A 17848-nucleotide genomic window follows, 5' to 3' on the forward strand; every position below is an offset into this window, starting at 1 on the left:
CTAAATCCCAGGACCCATGGCGTGCCTCACTATAGGACCTTACCCATATAGAATAGAAAATGCATATACAATGTTGGGGTAATGGGCCAACTCTGGCCTAAATCCCAGGACCCATGGCATGCCTCACTGTAGGACCTCACCCATATAGAATATGCATATACAATGTTGGGGTAATGGGCCAACTCTGGCCTAAATCCCAGGTCCCATGGCATGCTTCACTGTAGGACCTCACCCATATAGAATGGAATGTGCATATACAATGTTGGGGTAATGAGCCAACTCTGGCCTAAATCCCAGGTCCCATGGCGTGCCTCACTGTAGGACCTCACCCATATAAAATAGAATGTGCATATACAATGTTGGGGTAATGGGCCAACTCTGGCCTAAATCCCAGGACCCATGGCATGCCTCACTGTAGGACCTCACCCATATAGAATAGAAAGTGCATTCATGTTACAAAATATATTTTAATACTTTTATTTAAAGCCACCTCGCCACAGGTTAGTAGCCTAAACGGTAAGCAGCAGGCGTGCATAAATACGTCACAATGCAGTAGTGTTAAAACTAAACTATAAAAGCTTCTACTAAGTCAAATGTAAAAATTGCAGCAATAAAGAAATGACACAAACCTAGCATTTATCCCCGCACAAAAACAACACAAAGGATTAACGATTTGTGCAATTTCTAAATTGGTGCAAATTCTTAACTTTACCTAGCAGGGACTTTTTTAAAGTTTAGTTTAAACTGCGGTTTAAAGTTAACATGAATTCTTATCCTTGGCTTTTTAAGCAATAGAACTTGAAGTAGGCGAACTTGACAATGAAATATTGGCTGATGGTGTAATCGGTTGGCCGATAAAACCTTCAACGCATTTCCAAACTTTTCTTGACCGAAGTAATTCAACCACCGCCTCCATGTCTGTGCTTTGTACTCTGTCTTTATCATATGGTCTGAAACAGAAACTAAAATAAAAAGAGGGACTTGTTTTGATGGTTGAGATTATAGCACACAACTCCAGTAGCCTATACATTTATATATATATAAAAAAACTTTAACTTTGGCGCGCTCCCGCGTGACGTAGTGGGCGCAAGAAAAAGTTTGCGACTCTCTCGCGTCGCTTTAGTGAGTCAAAATTTGATTCAAGTTAGCGATCGCATTCAGACAGTTGACGAGAATTTGACTCAAGCGAACCAACTTGAATGAAAAAACTCGCTCAATCAAGCACTTGATTGAGCATTTTGCGTCAAGTTTTTTCTAGAGTGTACCTACTATACAGTTCGAGCCATTTTGGGTATATGGCCGTGTTTTCACTTAAAAGTGTTTAACTACATAGTACTGTGGCGGGGTAACATGGGATACTTGTTGGTTCCAGAATCCCGTATTTCCTGTTGTATTTTAAACAATTAACAACGTACGATTTTATAATTCTTTGTTTTTTTACTACTAAATGTGACAAAAAATGAGAATAAGAACATGCGCCATCTTACCCCGTCCTACAATATATAGTTTTGGTTGAAAACTAAAAAAAACAGATATATATAAATCAAACATGCTCGAATTTGCTTGAATAAATAATAAGTTGTAATAGCTTACGGTACAACAGTGCGAACGAGCGCATGCACAGCTTCCAGGGCTTCCGTACTTTTGAGAGGTCGAAGAAACTCGATGGCTTGACAGGCACACAGTAGCTCAATGGCGATGACGTATTCCACATGGCTAACTACTTTAAGCGCCTGTAAAAAGTATATATATGTTTTATAGTAGGTTGGGAGAAGATGGGACACCTTTTTATTCTATTTTCTCGTCCCATTTGGTAGTAAACAAAGAACATTCAAAGAATTATAAAACTGTATCCTCACGACTCCCATAGACCGTTGGTAATTGTTTAAAACACGATCAGGATATTTGAATATTATTTACTAGAGTTGTTCCATCTCCCCCACAGTACTATGAGTTGAATAAATGAATGTAACTTACTTTATCCTCGCGTGGCCGAAAAACGACAACCCATTAGTGACTACTGGGTTGGAGCAATTGTCGTTAAGTGCCTTGCTCAAGGACACATACGCTCACAATGGTAGCAGCGTCGCGCCTTGAACCCATTACCCGTGGGTTACAGGCAGGCGCGCTAACCACTATGCCACGGCGCCGGACTGGAGTTAAAACTATAATTGACAAATTTACCTTCCGAGCCGCCCAACCGCCCATGGAGACATGATCTTCTTGCCCAGCACTGGTGGATAACGAATCAACCGATGACGGATGACACAAACATTTGTTCTCTGACACCAAAGCAGCGGCCGTGCAGTGCGGCATCATGAAGCCAGAGTTAAGGCCGCCGTTTTTCACCAGAAACGCAGGCAGATCGCTATATGCTATACGGGATAGATATAACATTGGTAAAAAGTGGTTAGCGCGGCTTTCTGTTACCGAGACGTAAAAATGGGTTCCCGTCGCTGCTACCATTGTGGGTGTATGTGTCCTTGGGCAAGACACTTAACGGCAATTGCTTCAACCCAGTGGTCACTAATGGGTTGTCCAAATTATCAGCCGTACATTAAAAAAATAAAAAATCTCCCAAAAATAATTACCCACAAAGTAACATACATGGTAACTCGTAAGCTGGCGCGAGGTGCACACCCGTGTTATAACGACTGTCGTTTTCTGGCCACGCGAGGATAAAGTAAATTACATTCATTCATTCATTCAATACTAAAATATGTTTACCCGTCAAAACGCATAGTTATGGTCAGCAGCCGAAAAATGATAAGCTGGCCACATTCTAACCTGGATTGTTGAGTCTTTCAATCCGTCTTTCACTCATTCCCCCCAACTCATGAACGCCGATAGCTAAATAGTCCAACGCCTTAGCTGGGTATTCACCGTGGAAGTTGCCACCTGATATTGTCTCTCCTCTTTCGATTAAGACCATCTAAATAAAACGACTAATAAGATACATAGTATATAGGTTGCGGGAATGGGACAGCTTTAGCATATAATATCCAAAAATCCTGATCGTGTTTTAAACAATTAGCAATGGTCTATGGGAGTCGTGAGGATACGTTTTTTATAATTCTTTTAAAGTTATTTCTCACTACCAAATGGGACAAGAAAATAGAACGAAAACGTGTTTCATCTTTCCCCACCCTAATATATAAGGATATGTATTCATTCTCTTTTATCGTCTTATTGACAGTAAAATATTCAAAGAAATATATGACCGTATCCTCGCTAATACGATCAGACTATAGACTTGATTTGATTTTTGTCTCTTCTGTTTGCGTAGCACCAGATTCTTACTGTATTTCATTACACAAGAATCGTTCAACTCTATCAGCATCAGATCAGGGTCAGATTAATGGAATGCAACAGCTACTTCAAAAACTATTGCAAAATCTTTTTCACACAAAACTTTTCGCAGGATTTTTTGACAGGCACAAGATACTAACTGGTTCCTTATGGGTTGTTAAAATCACCCAACTCTATATGAGCACCAGATCAGGGTCAAAACGGCGCCGTGGCATAGTGGTTAGCGCGCCTGCATGTAACTCAGAGGTAATGGGTTCAAGGTTCGTCGCTGCTACCTTTGTGGACGTATGTGTCCTTGGGCAAGACACTTAAACGTAATTGCTCCAACCCACTGGTCACTAATTGGTTGTCCAAATTATCAGCCATACATAAATGTTTTTTTAAATATCCCAAAAAAATAATCACCCAGAAAGTAACATACATGGCAACTCCCAAGTTGGCACGAGGTGTTAAACCCGTGTGATAACGACTGTCGTTTTCCGGCCACGCGAGGATAAAGTAAGTTTTATTTACAATTTGTTGCTTTTATGGGGTTGTTCTTAAACTTACCGGGTTGTCTGTCGCACTGTTAAGTTCAACGTTTAGAATATCTTTGACAAATTCAATTGTATCGTGAGCAACACCGTGGACTTGTGGGCAACAACGTAGTGTGTAAGCATCTTGTACACGGGGACAATTCCTATGGCTTTCTAAAATGAAAAAAGATATATAGTACTGTGGGGGAGGATGGGACACCTTAAGCACATAATATCCAAATGTCCTCATCGTGTTTTAAACAATTAACAACGATCTGTGGTAGTTATGGGGATACAGTTTTATAATTCTTTGAATGTTCTCTGTTTACTACCAAAAGAGACGAAAAAATAGAAAGAAAATGTGTCCCATCTTCCCCCACCCTACTATATAGTACTATGGGACAGAAACTTATAACGTGCATTTTACCAAAAACTTGCAGCCGTATAGAGAAAAAACATCTATAATGTATGACCCACAAAGTTACATACGTGGTAACTCGTAAGCAGGCACGAGGTGTATGAAACAGAACACCTGTGTTATAACGACTGTCGTTGCCCCGCCATGCGAGGATAAATAAGTTACATACGTGGTAACTTGTAAGCGGGCACAAGGTGTATGAAACAGAACACTCGTGTTATAACGACTGTCGTTGCCCCACCACGCGAGGATAAATAAGTTACATACATGGTAACTTGTAAGCGGGCACAAGGTGTATGAAACAGAACACTCGTATTTTGCAACTGTTGTTGCCCTGCTAAACAAGGATAAATAAATCACATTATTTATTCAAAAAAAAAGATGAACAACTTAAGTATTCTGTATTACCGCAAGACACTTCGCCTTATTGTATGACGAACATGACGGATTTAGCAAGTATATATTACTAAACAAGCTAATTTACAATAGAACACGATATCAGAATAATTTTGAGAAGCTGGAATCATTTGACTTACCGGTAATTTCCGATGGGTTGCCACCGTATTGCAGCAAGCGCCTTATACGTTGTGCGACTGCTTGTTGTCCTTTATGCGGCCGAGCAACGTGGATAGCTGAGTCAAACGCCCTGCTTGTACCTTGCAAAGCCTCAAGCGTCAAAGCTGCGACCACGTCTGCTTGTAGAGCAATATACCTGGCTCGCTCAACAGCTTCTGAACCGATAGAGGCGATGAACTGAGTACCGTTGATTAAAGCCAAACCTATGTAATAAAATATAACACATTTATAGGTGGGGGTAGAATGGGATATACAATGTATATTATACTTATAGTAGGCTGCTGGGGTAAGATGGGAAATATGTTCATTTGCTTTTGTCGTCCCATTTGGTAATAAATAAAGAAATTGACAGAATTATAAAATCGTATCCACACGACTCTAGAACAACGTTGTTAATTGTTTAAAACACAATCTGAAAATATAGGATTTATAAATACCTATAGGTGCTAACAGTATCCCATCTTACCTAATATACATTAAAACTTCACGCTATACTTACAATCCCTATGTTAAATATCCACGATCAGCAGGTAAATCAGATGTAATCTGAAGTAACTTAAACCCAAGTATCGCTGGACCGACAAAACACAGCGGTAAGTACGCTTTGACATTGAGCACAAAAACACCAGTCCTGCTACGTCACTGGGTTGGAGACTAAAGAGCAACAGTGGAGCAGCAAATACGAAAACATGCGAAAATCATGATTAAAGCGAAACGTTCTTTTGCGTGCCGTGTGTATCGGGAAATAAAAAAACACTAAATTTAAAACATTTTAAAGCTAAAGACTTTACTCGATTGGTGGGAACTTGCCCGAAGAAAAAAGCGAGGAGGAGAATTGAGAAGGTGGGAGCAGGAGGAAAAGAGCAAGAGTGGGAGAAATAGGAGGAGTGGGAGACGAGGAGCGTATCCGGCGGTAATCTAGCAATGATATTATTTTAACGTCGCATTAGTACTGTGAAGTTAGAATTAGATGGTAAGCCGTTTGCACATAAATCCCATTTTTTTTCCGATCATGCTTTGAACAATAAACAATATTTTAGAGGCGTGAGGATACAATTAATTCTTGGGACGAGAAAATATAATGAAAAGGTGTCCCATCTTTCCCCAACCTACTATACTCTAAACGAGTGTTGATTTTTAATTGTTCAAAACACGATTAGTGGTAACGGTTACGCTAGTTGTTAAGTACCTTCTTTAGCTTTGAGTTGCAGTGGTTCAATATTGTTTGCTTTGAGCACCAACTCCGCGTCGCACCAACCGCTACTAGGACTCCACATCCTACCTTTCCCCATCATACCCAACGCCATGTGCGCAAGAGGAGCCAGATCACCGCTCGCTCCAACCGTTCCTTGCTCTGGTATCCATGGTAGACAAGAAGCTGCAAACAGAGTTGGAAAAGTAACTTAAAATAATTTTTGTTTTACGTTTTAGATATCTGAAGTGATGAGCCAAACTATGCTCTGGAATCAACGGATAAGGCTTGAAAATTAATGGTATTGTTAAAACAAATAGATGAAATGGTACAGTATTGTTGAAGTAACATTTCTTTTAATTTGTGGGTGTTTGGGTTAATGGGCCAACTCTTGCGTGAATCCCAAAATCATGATCGTGTTTTTTTAAAAACAATCACCTATACATTCTTAGAGTGGATGAGAGTTTGGTTGAATGATTCTGAGAATTAAAACTTGATTCACCCCAACCTTCTACATAATATATATAATAGGGTGGGGGAGATTGGGACATCTTTTCATTTCACTATCTTGTCCCATTTGGTGGTAAACAAAGAACATATAAAAAATTATAAAACCGTATCCTCACGACTTCCATAGACCGTTGTTAATTGATTAAAACACGATCAGAATATTTGGATATTATGTGCTAAAGGTGTCCCATCTTCTCCCACCCTACTATATATCGCAAATTAAAAGTAAACATTTTAAATGTAAAAAAGGTTCCTACCGTTGAACGCGTCCACCAAAGTTTTCAAGCTTTCTGTTGATATTCCGCTGTAGCCCTTGCAGAGTATGTTGGTCCTTAGCGCAAGCAGCATCCGTGTTTTATCTGGTGACAACGGAGGGCCCACACCAACACAGTGAGACTCAATAAGGTTAGTTTGGAGTTGTCTCAGATCTTCGGGCGGAATCACAACGTTCGCAAAGTTTCCGAACCCGGTTGATACTCCGTACACAACTGAATAAAATGTTGTTATTTCAATTTACGTAATATATTACTGTGGGGTAAGATGGAACACAATTAGTATAGTGAGGTGGGGAGAAATGGGACACCTTTAGCACATAATATCCAAATATCCTGGTCGTGTTTTGAACAATTACCAACGGTCTATGGGAGTCGTAAGGATATGGTTTTATAATTCTTCGAATGTTCTTTGTTTACTACCAAAATGTACGAGAAAATAGAATGAAAACGTGTCCCATCTTTTCCCATCCTACATTATATCCCATGTTTCGTAATCGTGTTTAAACAATTAACAACGATCTTTTAGAGTCGTGAGGATACGGTTTTATAATTCTGTAAATATTTTTTTACCAAGCGGGACAAGAATTCTACCCCGCCCTACTATACAATACACGTCTCATCTTCCCCCAACCTACTACATGTAGTAAACGATACATACCTTTCTTTTGGTCTATAATGTCGTTCAGCAGCTTCCGAGATTGTGCGACTTTCCTCAGCGCGTATGGGGCGACCTATATTAACGTAAGTCAAATGTAAGTATGTATATGTTTATATTCCTCAAGCTTTATATTCATGTATTTGATGTTTTTCTATTCTCTCTATAGAAGGTCCTTGAGGATCTGGTCATATTTGTCCCATATTACCCCAAAACCTTTGTGCGTCTAAAAGTGACGTGCTCGCGTTAGTGAAGTAGCTTATTGTTCGGACTCGGACGTCCCGAAGTCCCGAGTCTTGTGTGTGTTTGTTTGCATTTCCGGCAAACTTACCAATTTAATTACATGAGTTTAACTTATTGATTCTCGCGTGGCGGGCAATGACAGTCGTTATAACACTGGTGTTCTGTTTCATACACCTTGTATCCGCTTACAAGTTACCACGTATGTAACTTAGTGGGTAATTGTTTTTCCTACATGACTGACAATTGGAAAACCCATTCGTGACTGGGTTGAAGCAATCGCTTTTAAATGTCTTCTCCAAACGAACATACGCCAACAGTGTTTGCAGCAGCGACAAGCCTTGAGCCCATAACCTATCAGTTATGAGAAGAGCATGAACGTAATACGAAACATATATGTTCTACCTCTATTTTATATTCCCCAGTAGATAGCATTAGAAGTGTTTCCGTATTCAACGAATTCCCGTCCAAAATCACGGTGGTCTGTTAAATAAAAAGAAAGAAAAAGTTTAATTTATTTATTTTTCTAAATCCGATCGGCACTCCGTATACAACTGAATTAAACGTTACAATGGTGTTTCAAAATCGAATTTAATTTAAGGACTATTTTAGGGTGGGGTAAGATGGGTCACCTTTAGTACATAATATCCAAATATCCTGATCGTGTTTTAAACAAATAACAACGGTATATGGGAGTCGTGAGGATACGGTTTTATAATTCTTTAATGTTCTTTGTTTACTATCAAGGGGCCAGGAAAGAGAATAAAAACGTGCACTCTTTTATTACAACACTTATAAATGTGTCTATAAAGTCAATATATCACTTATCGTCTTACCTTGTGTCCCGGTTGTGGTTGGGAAATTCTGATTCCATTCAAATAGGGTTTGCATTAAAGAAATAAACCAAGGTTGTTCCAGTACTTAGTTTGAATATTTTTTAAGTAAGAAACTGAGCATATTTGTTGCTGTGGTTATAAATGAACTTGTGCTACTAGATCTAATACATTGAAATTAACATCCAGATTTTACAGGCATAATTGAAAGGATACGAAAGCGAAGACAAGGCAATAGTTGGGACGTCGCTTTTCTGTTCTACGTTTGTTTTAGCAGGTGGACCATTTTCTGCAAATATAAAACATAATCTTTGATATAATATGCTAAAAAAGCAACTCTGGTCTAATTCACGGGTCACTGTAGGACCTCACCCATATAGAATAGAATGTGCATATACAATGTTGAGGTAATGTGCCAACTCTGTCCTAAATCTCAGGTCCCATGGCGTGCCTCACTGTAGGACCTCACCCATATAGAATAGAATGTGCATATACAATGTTGAGGTAATGAGACAACTGTGGCCTAAATCCCAGGTCACATGGCGTGCCTCACTGTAGGACCTCACTCATATAGAATCGAATGTGCATATACAATGTTGGGGTAATGAGACAACTGTGGCCTAAATCCCAGGTCCCATGGCCTGCCTCACTGTAGGACCTCACTCATATAGAATAGAATGTGCATATACAATGTTGGGGTAATGAACCAACCCTGGCCTAAATCCCAGGTCCCATGGCTTGCCTCACTGTAGGACCTCACCCATATAGAATAGAATGTGCATATACAATGTTGTGGTAATGGGCCAACTCTGGTCTAAACCCCAGGTCACATGGCGTGCCTCACTGTAGGACCTCACCCATATAGAATATAATGTGCATATACAATGTTGGGGTAATGAACCAACCCTGGCCTAAATCCCAGGTCCCATGGCGTGCCTCACTGTAGGACCTCACTCATATAGAATATAATGTGCATATACAATGTTGGGGTAATGAACCAACCCTGGCCTAAATCCCAGGTCCCATGGCGTGCCTCACTGTAGGACCTCACCCATATATAATATAATGTGCATATACAATGTTGGGGTAATGAACCAACCCTGGCCTAAATCCCAGGTCCCATGGCGTGCCTCACTGTAGGACCTCACTCATATAGAATATAATGTGCATATACAATGTTGGGGTAATGAACCAACTCTGGTCTAAATCCCAGGTCCCATGGCATGCCTCACTGTAGGACCTCACTCATATAGAATAGAATGTGCATATACAATGTTGGGGTAATGGGCCAACTCTGGCCTAAATCCCAGGTCCCATGGCGTGCCTCACTGTAGGACCTCACCCGTATAGAGTAGAATGTGCATATACAATGTTGCATATTTCATTAATGCGTTGCACACGAATCGTTGTGAGAATACGCTGTTAAAATGAAACAACTCCATAAACGTCTTACTTATTTTTAGAAATTCCTTGTCGTTTAGAACCTCACTGATTTTGTCCCGATCACTATACAACAATTTCTCATCTGGCGAGGTGAGGAATACCTGCAAAAAAGTGTCTTCTATAAAAAAAGGTATTGTATAGTAGGTTGGGGGGAAATGGGACATCTTTAGCACATAATATCCAAATATCCTGATCGTGTTTTAAACAATTAACAACGGTGTATATGGAAGTTGTGAGGATACGGTTTTATAAATCTTTGAATTTTCTTTGTTTACCAGCAAATGGGACGAGAAAATAGAATGAAAAGCTGTCCCGTCTTCCCCCACCCTACTAAAGCTGCACTTACCTTTTCGTGCAAGGGTAAATCAGCTTCCAAACTTCTTGTTTTAACTTCACTTATAAGCCAAGCTATATCCTTGCTTGTATCGGTACATGGGATCACCAGCCATTGACCCGATGCTTCCACGTAAACTATCATTGTCAGTGTATTTATATTTAAAACACCGAAGACCCTATATGCACAGAACATGCGTGTTATAACGACTGTCGTTGCCCCGCCACGCGAAGATAAAGTAAGTTACATACGTGGTAACTCGTAAGCGGGCACGAGATGTATGAAACATATCGCTCGAGTTATAACGACTGTCATTGCCCTGCCATGCGAGGATAAATAAGTTACATATGTGGTAACTGGTAAGCTGGCACGAGGTGCATGAAACAGAACACCCGTGTTATAACGACTGTCGTTTCCTGACACATTGAGATAAACAAGTTACATCATTCACGTATGTTGTTGTTGTAACTGCACAAGGAATCGCTGATGTCTGCGAATAATAACCAACTATCACAACCCTCAAACGCGTCCAGTACAATATTTACAACTAATTCACGCGAGGGGGGAGATGGGACACGTTATCGTTCTATTTTCTCGTCCCATTTGTTAGTAAACAAAGAACATTCAAAGATTTATAAAACCTTATCCCCACGACTCCCATAGACCGTTGGTAATTGTTTAAAACACGATTAGGATATTTATATATTCTGTCCTAAAAGTGTCCCATCTTTCCCACCCTACTATACAAACACCGTATATGTAGCATATACACATGCTACACTAACAATATATTAATGGCGCTATAACCTATAACGTGTTTTGCGAATACGCAGAACAGTGTGACGAATGATAACAGTGGTTTGACTAAACATGCAACAAAATATAACGTCAGCAACACGTATGCGCTGGTGTGCTTTCAATACTTTCAGAAAAACAGTTTCGCACATACATATACGAGTATTACCTAATGCCTACAGTTGTCCGGATTTGTTTACGTTTTACCTAATGAAGTAACTAAATAGCGAAATAGGCCGAAAAAAAAGAAAAAAAGAAAAAAAAGAAAAAAAAGAAAACGTGGGCCATATTATCCCAGCCCACTATAATAGGATGGTGAAGCTGGGACATCATTTTAGACTTATTTATAACATTTGCACCACAGTAAATTTTTAAACATAAATTATTGGTTAAAAAAGAGAACAAAAATTTAAATGTTCCAATTGAAAATTCCACTCTTAAAGCTAAAGTCTACGGAATATATACACTTTAATAAATAAAAAATCTATTCTGCCATATTTTTGTACTAAACGAAAAAAATAAGAAAAAAAAACTTTTGCAAAAAACTTTATTGCGCAAAATTCGACCTAGTTTTGTAGTTTTACTTTGCCCTATATCTTGATGTATTATAAAAAGTGACCAAAATACTATTCTACTTTCTGCAACAGTTTGCTAAGTATAGTTGACACGAATAATCTGAACTAAGAATTCTTCCAATATCAAAACAGTTTATACCGTGAGTGCACACGCCCACTCGTTTATTCATATCATCCAATCAGAGCTAACAGATCGACGTGCATGATGGGCGGCAAATACTCAGGTGCCTCCGGCTACTTGCGGACAATGTTTGTCATTACTACAACACGCCAAATGCAAAGATGGTAGAACCATAATCAAATCAGCGCCATAAGCATACGTTGTACGCTAACCGGGCAACTTTGAATACTGTGCAAAAGTATACTTACACTGCATCCTATTCATATAACGTATATATAGTAGGGTGGGGAAAATGAGATACCTCTTTATTCTAATTTCTTCTCCTAAATGGAGTAAACAAGGCGAAGATGGTAGAACTACGATAAAATCAGCGCCATACGTATACGTTGTATGCTAACCGGGCAACTTTAAATACTGTGCATACGTCGGTTAGCCATACATATTTACACGGTTACACTGCTATGGTATTCATAACGTATATAGAAGGGTGGGGGAAAGTGGGACACCTCTTCATTCTATTTTCTCGTCCCATTCGGTAGTAAACAAAGAACATTCAAAGGATTATAAAACCGTATCCTCACAACTCCCATAGACCGTTGTTAATTGTTTAAAACACGATCAGAATACATGTATATCATGCTAAATGTGTCCCTTCTTTTCCACCCTACCATAATTATACTCAACTTTAGCCACACATATACTACATACGTTAACATTTCAAATAAAACAAAGTTTTTTCAACGTAGCATCTACACAACAAAGTAAAAACATGGGAACAAAATCTCGCTTGTTCACTTCTGTAGTTAAGTGATTACTGTTCGTGTCTCAAGAAATCGACCAGCCAGTTCCGGAACACGTATTATATGATCATAACAAAAACAAACAATCGCTACGCCACTTCTTGGGCTATGCAGGGGTTATGCATTCACTGCAGCAGGTTCTGATTGTGGGTTGGATCGCCACGATTTAAACGCCAGGTAAGCACCGGCAGCGTACAGGAACAAACATATAAAGCCGAAGATCTGCGAAAAATTGTTGCTTTTTAGATTTTTGTGAATACTGAATGCGCGCTATTTAAATAAAGTAATTAATTTGACTCGATGAGCTCATAGTTTAAGATAATAGCTGAGAGAAATTCGTAGAAAAGGAGATCGAATCAAAATCTTGCAAAGTTACTTACGTGGTAACTCGTAAGCGGACACTAGGTGCATGAAACAGAACACCCGTGTTAAAACGACTGTCGGTATTGCCCCGCTATGCGAGGATAATTAAGTTACATACGTAATAACTCGTAAGAGTGCATGACTGTATGAGGTGTATGAAACAGAACACTCTCTGTCCAACCATGCAATGATAAAGCAAGTTACATTAATTTATTCAAAGTCGTGACCAATTTACAGACTCCATCATACCTTTAATTTACATTTAAACGTAAATATCAATATAGACAAATAGACAAGACATCTCAACTTACTGCGGCGGCTGTTAGAGCTCCATTTGTGGAAAACGCGGCAGCAATAATTGAGCCGATGAAAAAGAAAATTGAAGCGAACACGTAGTGAATGAATTCCTGCGTTAAAGCGGGTATAACAAATCGAGGTGATATAAGATGGAACACTATAAAAATTGTTAGTACTGTGGGGTAAAATGGATACCGTTGGCCCATAATATTTGTTATACAGTAGATGAGACACCTTTTAACTCTATTTTCTCGTTCCATTTGGTAGTAAACAAAGAACATTCAAAGAATTATAAAACCGTATCCTTACGACTCCCATAGACCGTTGGTAATTGTTTAAAACACGATCAGGATATTTGGATATTATGTGCTAAAGGTGTCCCATCTTTTTTTTAACAATTAAAAACATTGCTCGTTTAGAGTCTATTTAAATGGCGATGCCACTAAGGTGAAATATATATCTTTTATATTATACAATTGGTTGAACTGGATTTTTATCTTTCCCCAACCCATCTTACTCCTTAACAAATCCCATCTTACCCCCAACAAATCCAATCTTACCCCCAACAAATGCCATCTTGCCCCAATATATTCCATGTTACCCCTAACAAATACCATCTTTCCCCAACCCATCTTACCCCAACATATCCCATCTTACCCCCAACAAATCCCATCTCACCCCAACACATCCCATCTTTTTCCAACCCATCCCATCTTACCCCAACATATCCCATCTTACCCCCAACAAATCCCATCTTACCCCAACAAATCCCATCTTACCTCAACAAATCCCATCTTACCCCAACATATCCCATCTTACCCCAAGAAATCCCATCTTTTCCCAACATATCCCATCTTACCCCCAAATCCCATCTTTCCCCCAACAAATCCCATCTTACCCCAACATATCCCATCTTACCCCAACAAATCCCATCTTACCCCAACACATTCCATCTTATCCCCAAATCCCATCTTACCCCACCCTATTAAACTATGAACGTTATGTTACCGTGAGCGACCAGTCGATGCAACGTAATCTGTGATGAACGTTAAGCAGCACCAACAAGTATAATATGATGACTGACCACATGTGCCACTGACAGACCCACTCAAAGAAACGGTAACCACTGATCGAACGGTACGTCCACCAGGGTGCGCACGCGGCACATAAATACGCGATGAGACTGCATATCTGTAAAGGATATTTGCGCAACTTTTATTATTTCTATCGTTTTCCAATAAAAAAATACAAAAACGAACAATCGCTTAAAAACATCTGTAGAGGGGACATAAAAACCTTAATCAAGGAAACAGAACATAATGTTTTATATTTAAGACTAAACAATATACATAAATCTATTCTATGTGGGTAAGGTCCCGCAGCGTTGCATGCCATGGGGGAAATTGAGCCAATATACGAGACCCCGTTCGTGTTATAGCTTTAACACATCTGTCCCACGCTGTTGTAAATGCAGCGAAAAAGAATGGAATTTACGGCTTTTGTTTAATTAAGCGTATGGTGCCCAGTGTCTTTCTTAGCAGGAACAAAACATTACCCAGCAGTGAAGCTACAGCCGCTGATGGCGCGCGATCGTTTAGCGCAGCTACACAAAAAGCTCTATAGTCTGAATTGGCCTACTTTAGAATTAGCGCGAAATCTGGGCATGGCACATTTGACTCAAAATGACTACGCGTCGAAATCTCAAGCACCCGCCTCAAAAGCCTTGCGTTTGTGGAGAGCCGAGTATTACGAAGTGTTAATGCGATCTCGAGTGGCCTCCTGTTGGTAGAAAAACCAACGTAAGCAGTCAAGCATGACGGTAAATTGCCTCATTGCAACCATATACGCGCAAATGTTGCACATCGAAACAGCGGTGTTTTGATTGGAAACGCATGTTTTATTCGAACCTATTTTTTAGAATGTACATAATATTTATTAAATAAAAACTCAACAAAATGAATTTAACAAAAAGTTTCGGGTTATATACTTATATTCTAACAGAGCAGACATTAAGCGCGACTTGATTTTATCTGCTACTTGAATCGAAAATCAATTCAATCACAAGTCTCATAGGTAGCCGGTGTAGCGACCTTCTTTCTTCCAATTTAAACGTAAATATGTTTTGTGTTTTTTTACAAGTGTTGTTTCGTCGCTATATCCTGTCTTTTGTTTTAAATATTTCTAAATTTTCGCTACCGTAATCGAAGAGACAAATATAGTTACAACAGCTTACCGCTTGAGCTACTTTCAGTATTGCTGGCACAGTTTTGGGGTAAGCCTTGTTCAATGTAAACGTCGCTGGCGTTCTATCTTCACTGGTTGTGACTGTAGTAGTCGCCATGCTATGTTACACAGTAAGCACTCAAGAATTCGAATAAAACTCGCCGCTTCTAAGTTTGAAACCTAACCCACTCTTTCTCTACAGCGGGATGACGTAATTGGGAACCTCAACTCAACGCAGCTGCTTCTTCAACTCGGCCACGTAGTCTACACTCGCTAAAGTAATACATAGCAATAAACGGGCGATTACAAACATTAACATCCATCTTCTAATTAGTGAATGTTTTACGACAGAGTCAATACTGCATTTAAAATTATCGTATAAGTGATAGCACTGGTTTAGATACCGGCCTAGTTTGCTATCAATAACGAACTGAGAAATAGCCAGCGGGGAAATCGTACTTGCCGGCTAATGCAAAAATATAATCAACTTAACATACAAAAACTCTGAACCGAACATACACAAACTGTATGCGCCACATGACTTACACGAATGTGGCGCATAAACAACAGGGAATTTTGTAAAAGCCTTTACCAAAACACAACGACGTTGGCGCAAAGAGTAAGTTACAATTCTGACCCGAAAGCGTTTTAAAATCTCCCATTTTACTTTTATTGTTTCCGGCGTTTAGGATTTTGTTTATTAAATCATACAGATGCGGGCGAGATATGAATCATAGCACTCTGTACATAAAGCGTGAATTTATTCGATGTTTCTTCGACACCGGTTTAGTAATTAAAGTTCCAAATGTGGGTTGTTGTAAAGCCATGAAATGCATTTGGCGTGCTTGGTTTTTGTTAGGTCGCTGTTAAACACAAATTATGTTCCAAAACTGATCGTTAAGTCAATAACGTTGTTTGACTTAAAAAGAATAACAACACACTGAAAGCCAGGCGATTTGGAATTGTTTAAAGAAACGGGGAACGAAAGTTTTATTATAAAATTTCTATTGAAACGTTGCTAAGTAACGGTCACGCATGAACAACAATGTTTGACGCTGGATTTTAACTTTTATTACTTGGCTTTATATTTATATTTAGTCTGTCTGTTTAGCGCGTACTGCTGTGTTAAACTGTTTAGTCTTGGCATTTACACATTTTTACGCTCTAGTGTTTTGGTATATTGGTGTTATTAACGAAAAATATTTCTTTAAACTTGTTAAACTGTTTAGTCTTTGTTTAGTCTTACTTTATCCTCGCGTAGCCGGAAAACGACAGTCGTTATCACACAGGTTTAACACCTCGTGCCAGCTTATGAGTTACCATGTATGTTACTTTGTGGGTGATTGTTTGTGTGTTTTTTTGACATGTATATTTTGTGGCATATTTTTCATATGGGTTTTAAAAATTAAAAATAATTGTTTAGTTTTAAAATTATGAGGCAGTATTTTTACGCTTTAGTTTTGAGGTGCATATAGCTAGAGCTGTTGTCAACTAAAAAAAATATTCGTGCATATAGGTGTTCCTAATTGAAATTAATTGTTTCATTTGTAAGTTAAAGAAATGGCTGCTAATGCGAAAGTAGGGAGGCAGGTCGCTGGATGTAACTTTGTCGCAAACGATGAGATCTGGAAAAGCCATGTCCACATGGAGTGGGCAGCATCAAAGAAATGGCCCCAGAACTGGGGGTTTATGACGCAAACGTATAAAGAGTTGTCTGCCGATGCTGGGCCTTCGAAAAAAGAGGAAAAACCAAAAGTGGAATTGCCAGAACAGCTCCGATTGGCGCCTATAACTCCAATTGAGAAATACATTAAGATTGGAGAGTCTCCACCATATCCGGATACCACGACAGGACTTGTTGGTTGGAGGTCCACTAAACCAGATTGTAAACTTGAGATATATGGGGCATATGCCAAAGGGAAAGGAGGCCTGGTGAAGCAGCTCAATTGGCCCCAAGAAGGAATTATCTAAATTTAAAACCTTAAAACTTATCAGTGTTGTTTGTCTATGTCATCCATCCAATAATTTGCCACACCAAAATTTTTAGAATTTTTCTGAGATTATGTTGTTTTAGGTTAATGATTCGCAATAAGTGTTAAAGCTCTATTGTTACTTTGCTATGAGATTTATTTGAAATAAAAAAGTCACAAGCAGCATTTAAACAAAGCCATTATTCATTAAAAGAAACTTTTTAAATTGTCCGTCATTTGCGCAATTTATATTAATGTAGCAAAGTTTTATTCACATGTCAATTATTGCCGCACGTTTAATTGCACTTCACGCTCATCTTGCACAACCTATGTAACTCTTCACACAACTCTTCACTCTTATATACTCACTCACTTCTATGTAATGTATCCAATAGATAGAGATG

The 17848-nt window shown here is 39.1% G+C and overlaps 3 protein-coding genes across 3 annotated transcripts; 1 reads left to right on the top strand and 2 right to left on the bottom strand.

Annotated features, from left to right (window-relative positions):
* Positions 1-461: 461 nt before the first annotated feature.
* Positions 462-10530, bottom strand: LOC149741101 (histidine ammonia-lyase-like). Its single transcript, XM_089880904.1, has 14 exons — positions 10313-10530; positions 9977-10067; positions 8740-8812; positions 8527-8554; positions 8096-8173; positions 7454-7526; positions 6778-7008; positions 6008-6196; positions 4779-5021; positions 3859-3998; positions 2788-2932; positions 2185-2375; positions 1594-1733; positions 462-950 (listed from the first exon to the last, which is right to left on the bottom strand). Exons 1-14 carry the CDS (start codon positions 10493-10495, stop codon positions 785-787), a joined length of 1971 nt encoding a protein of 656 aa, XP_089737030.1. The 5' UTR covers positions 10496-10530; the 3' UTR covers positions 462-784.
* A 1272-nt stretch (positions 10531-11802) lies between these two features.
* Positions 11803-16315, bottom strand: LOC149741102 (CKLF-like MARVEL transmembrane domain-containing protein 7). The gene is made up of 4 exons (XM_089881143.1): positions 15485-16315; positions 14260-14442; positions 13266-13361; positions 11803-12813 (listed from the first exon to the last, which is right to left on the bottom strand). Exons 1-4 carry the CDS (start codon positions 15590-15592, stop codon positions 12709-12711), a joined length of 492 nt encoding a protein of 163 aa, XP_089737269.1. The 5' UTR covers positions 15593-16315; the 3' UTR covers positions 11803-12708.
* A 277-nt stretch (positions 16316-16592) lies between these two features.
* Positions 16593-17840, top strand: LOC149741103 (ciliary microtubule inner protein 1-like). The gene has a single exon (XM_089881158.1). The coding sequence runs from the start codon at positions 17035-17037 to the stop codon at positions 17443-17445; it is 411 nt and encodes a 136-aa protein (XP_089737284.1). The 5' UTR covers positions 16593-17034; the 3' UTR covers positions 17446-17840.
* Positions 17841-17848: the final 8 nt, after the last annotated feature.

The sequence above is a fragment of the Ciona robusta genome, chromosome 1 (genome assembly GCF_009617815.1).
Source record: "Ciona robusta chromosome 1, ASM961781v2".
NCBI classification, from domain to species: Eukaryota; Metazoa; Chordata; class Ascidiacea; order Phlebobranchia; family Cionidae; genus Ciona; species Ciona robusta.

Excerpts from the sequence above, each read along its gene's own strand:
- LOC149741101 (XM_089880904.1), bottom strand. The coding sequence starts at position 10,495 with ATGTTCTGTGCATATAGGGTCTTCGGTGTTTTAAATATAAATACACTG. Across the intron at positions 7,009-7,453 it reads CATTATAGACCAAAAGAAAG|TTGTGTACGGAGTATCAACC; the intron begins GTATGTATCGTT and ends CATTTTATTCAG. Across the intron at positions 5,022-6,007 it reads GCAACTCAAAGCTAAAGAAG|GTTTGGCTTTAATCAACGGT; the intron begins GTACTTAACAAC and ends TTTATTACATAG.
- LOC149741102 (XM_089881143.1), bottom strand. The coding sequence starts at position 15,592 with ATGGCGACTACTACAGTCACAACCAGTGAAGATAGAACGCCAGCGACG. Across the intron at positions 13,362-14,259 it reads GCATCGACTGGTCGCTCACG|GAATTCATTCACTACGTGTT; the intron begins GTAACATAACGT and ends GCTTTAACGCAG. Across the intron at positions 12,814-13,265 it reads GAGCTCTAACAGCCGCCGCA|ATCTTCGGCTTTATATGTTT; the intron begins GTAAGTTGAGAT and ends AATTTTTCGCAG.
- LOC149741103 (XM_089881158.1), top strand. The coding sequence starts at position 17,035 with ATGGCTGCTAATGCGAAAGTAGGGAGGCAGGTCGCTGGATGTAACTTT.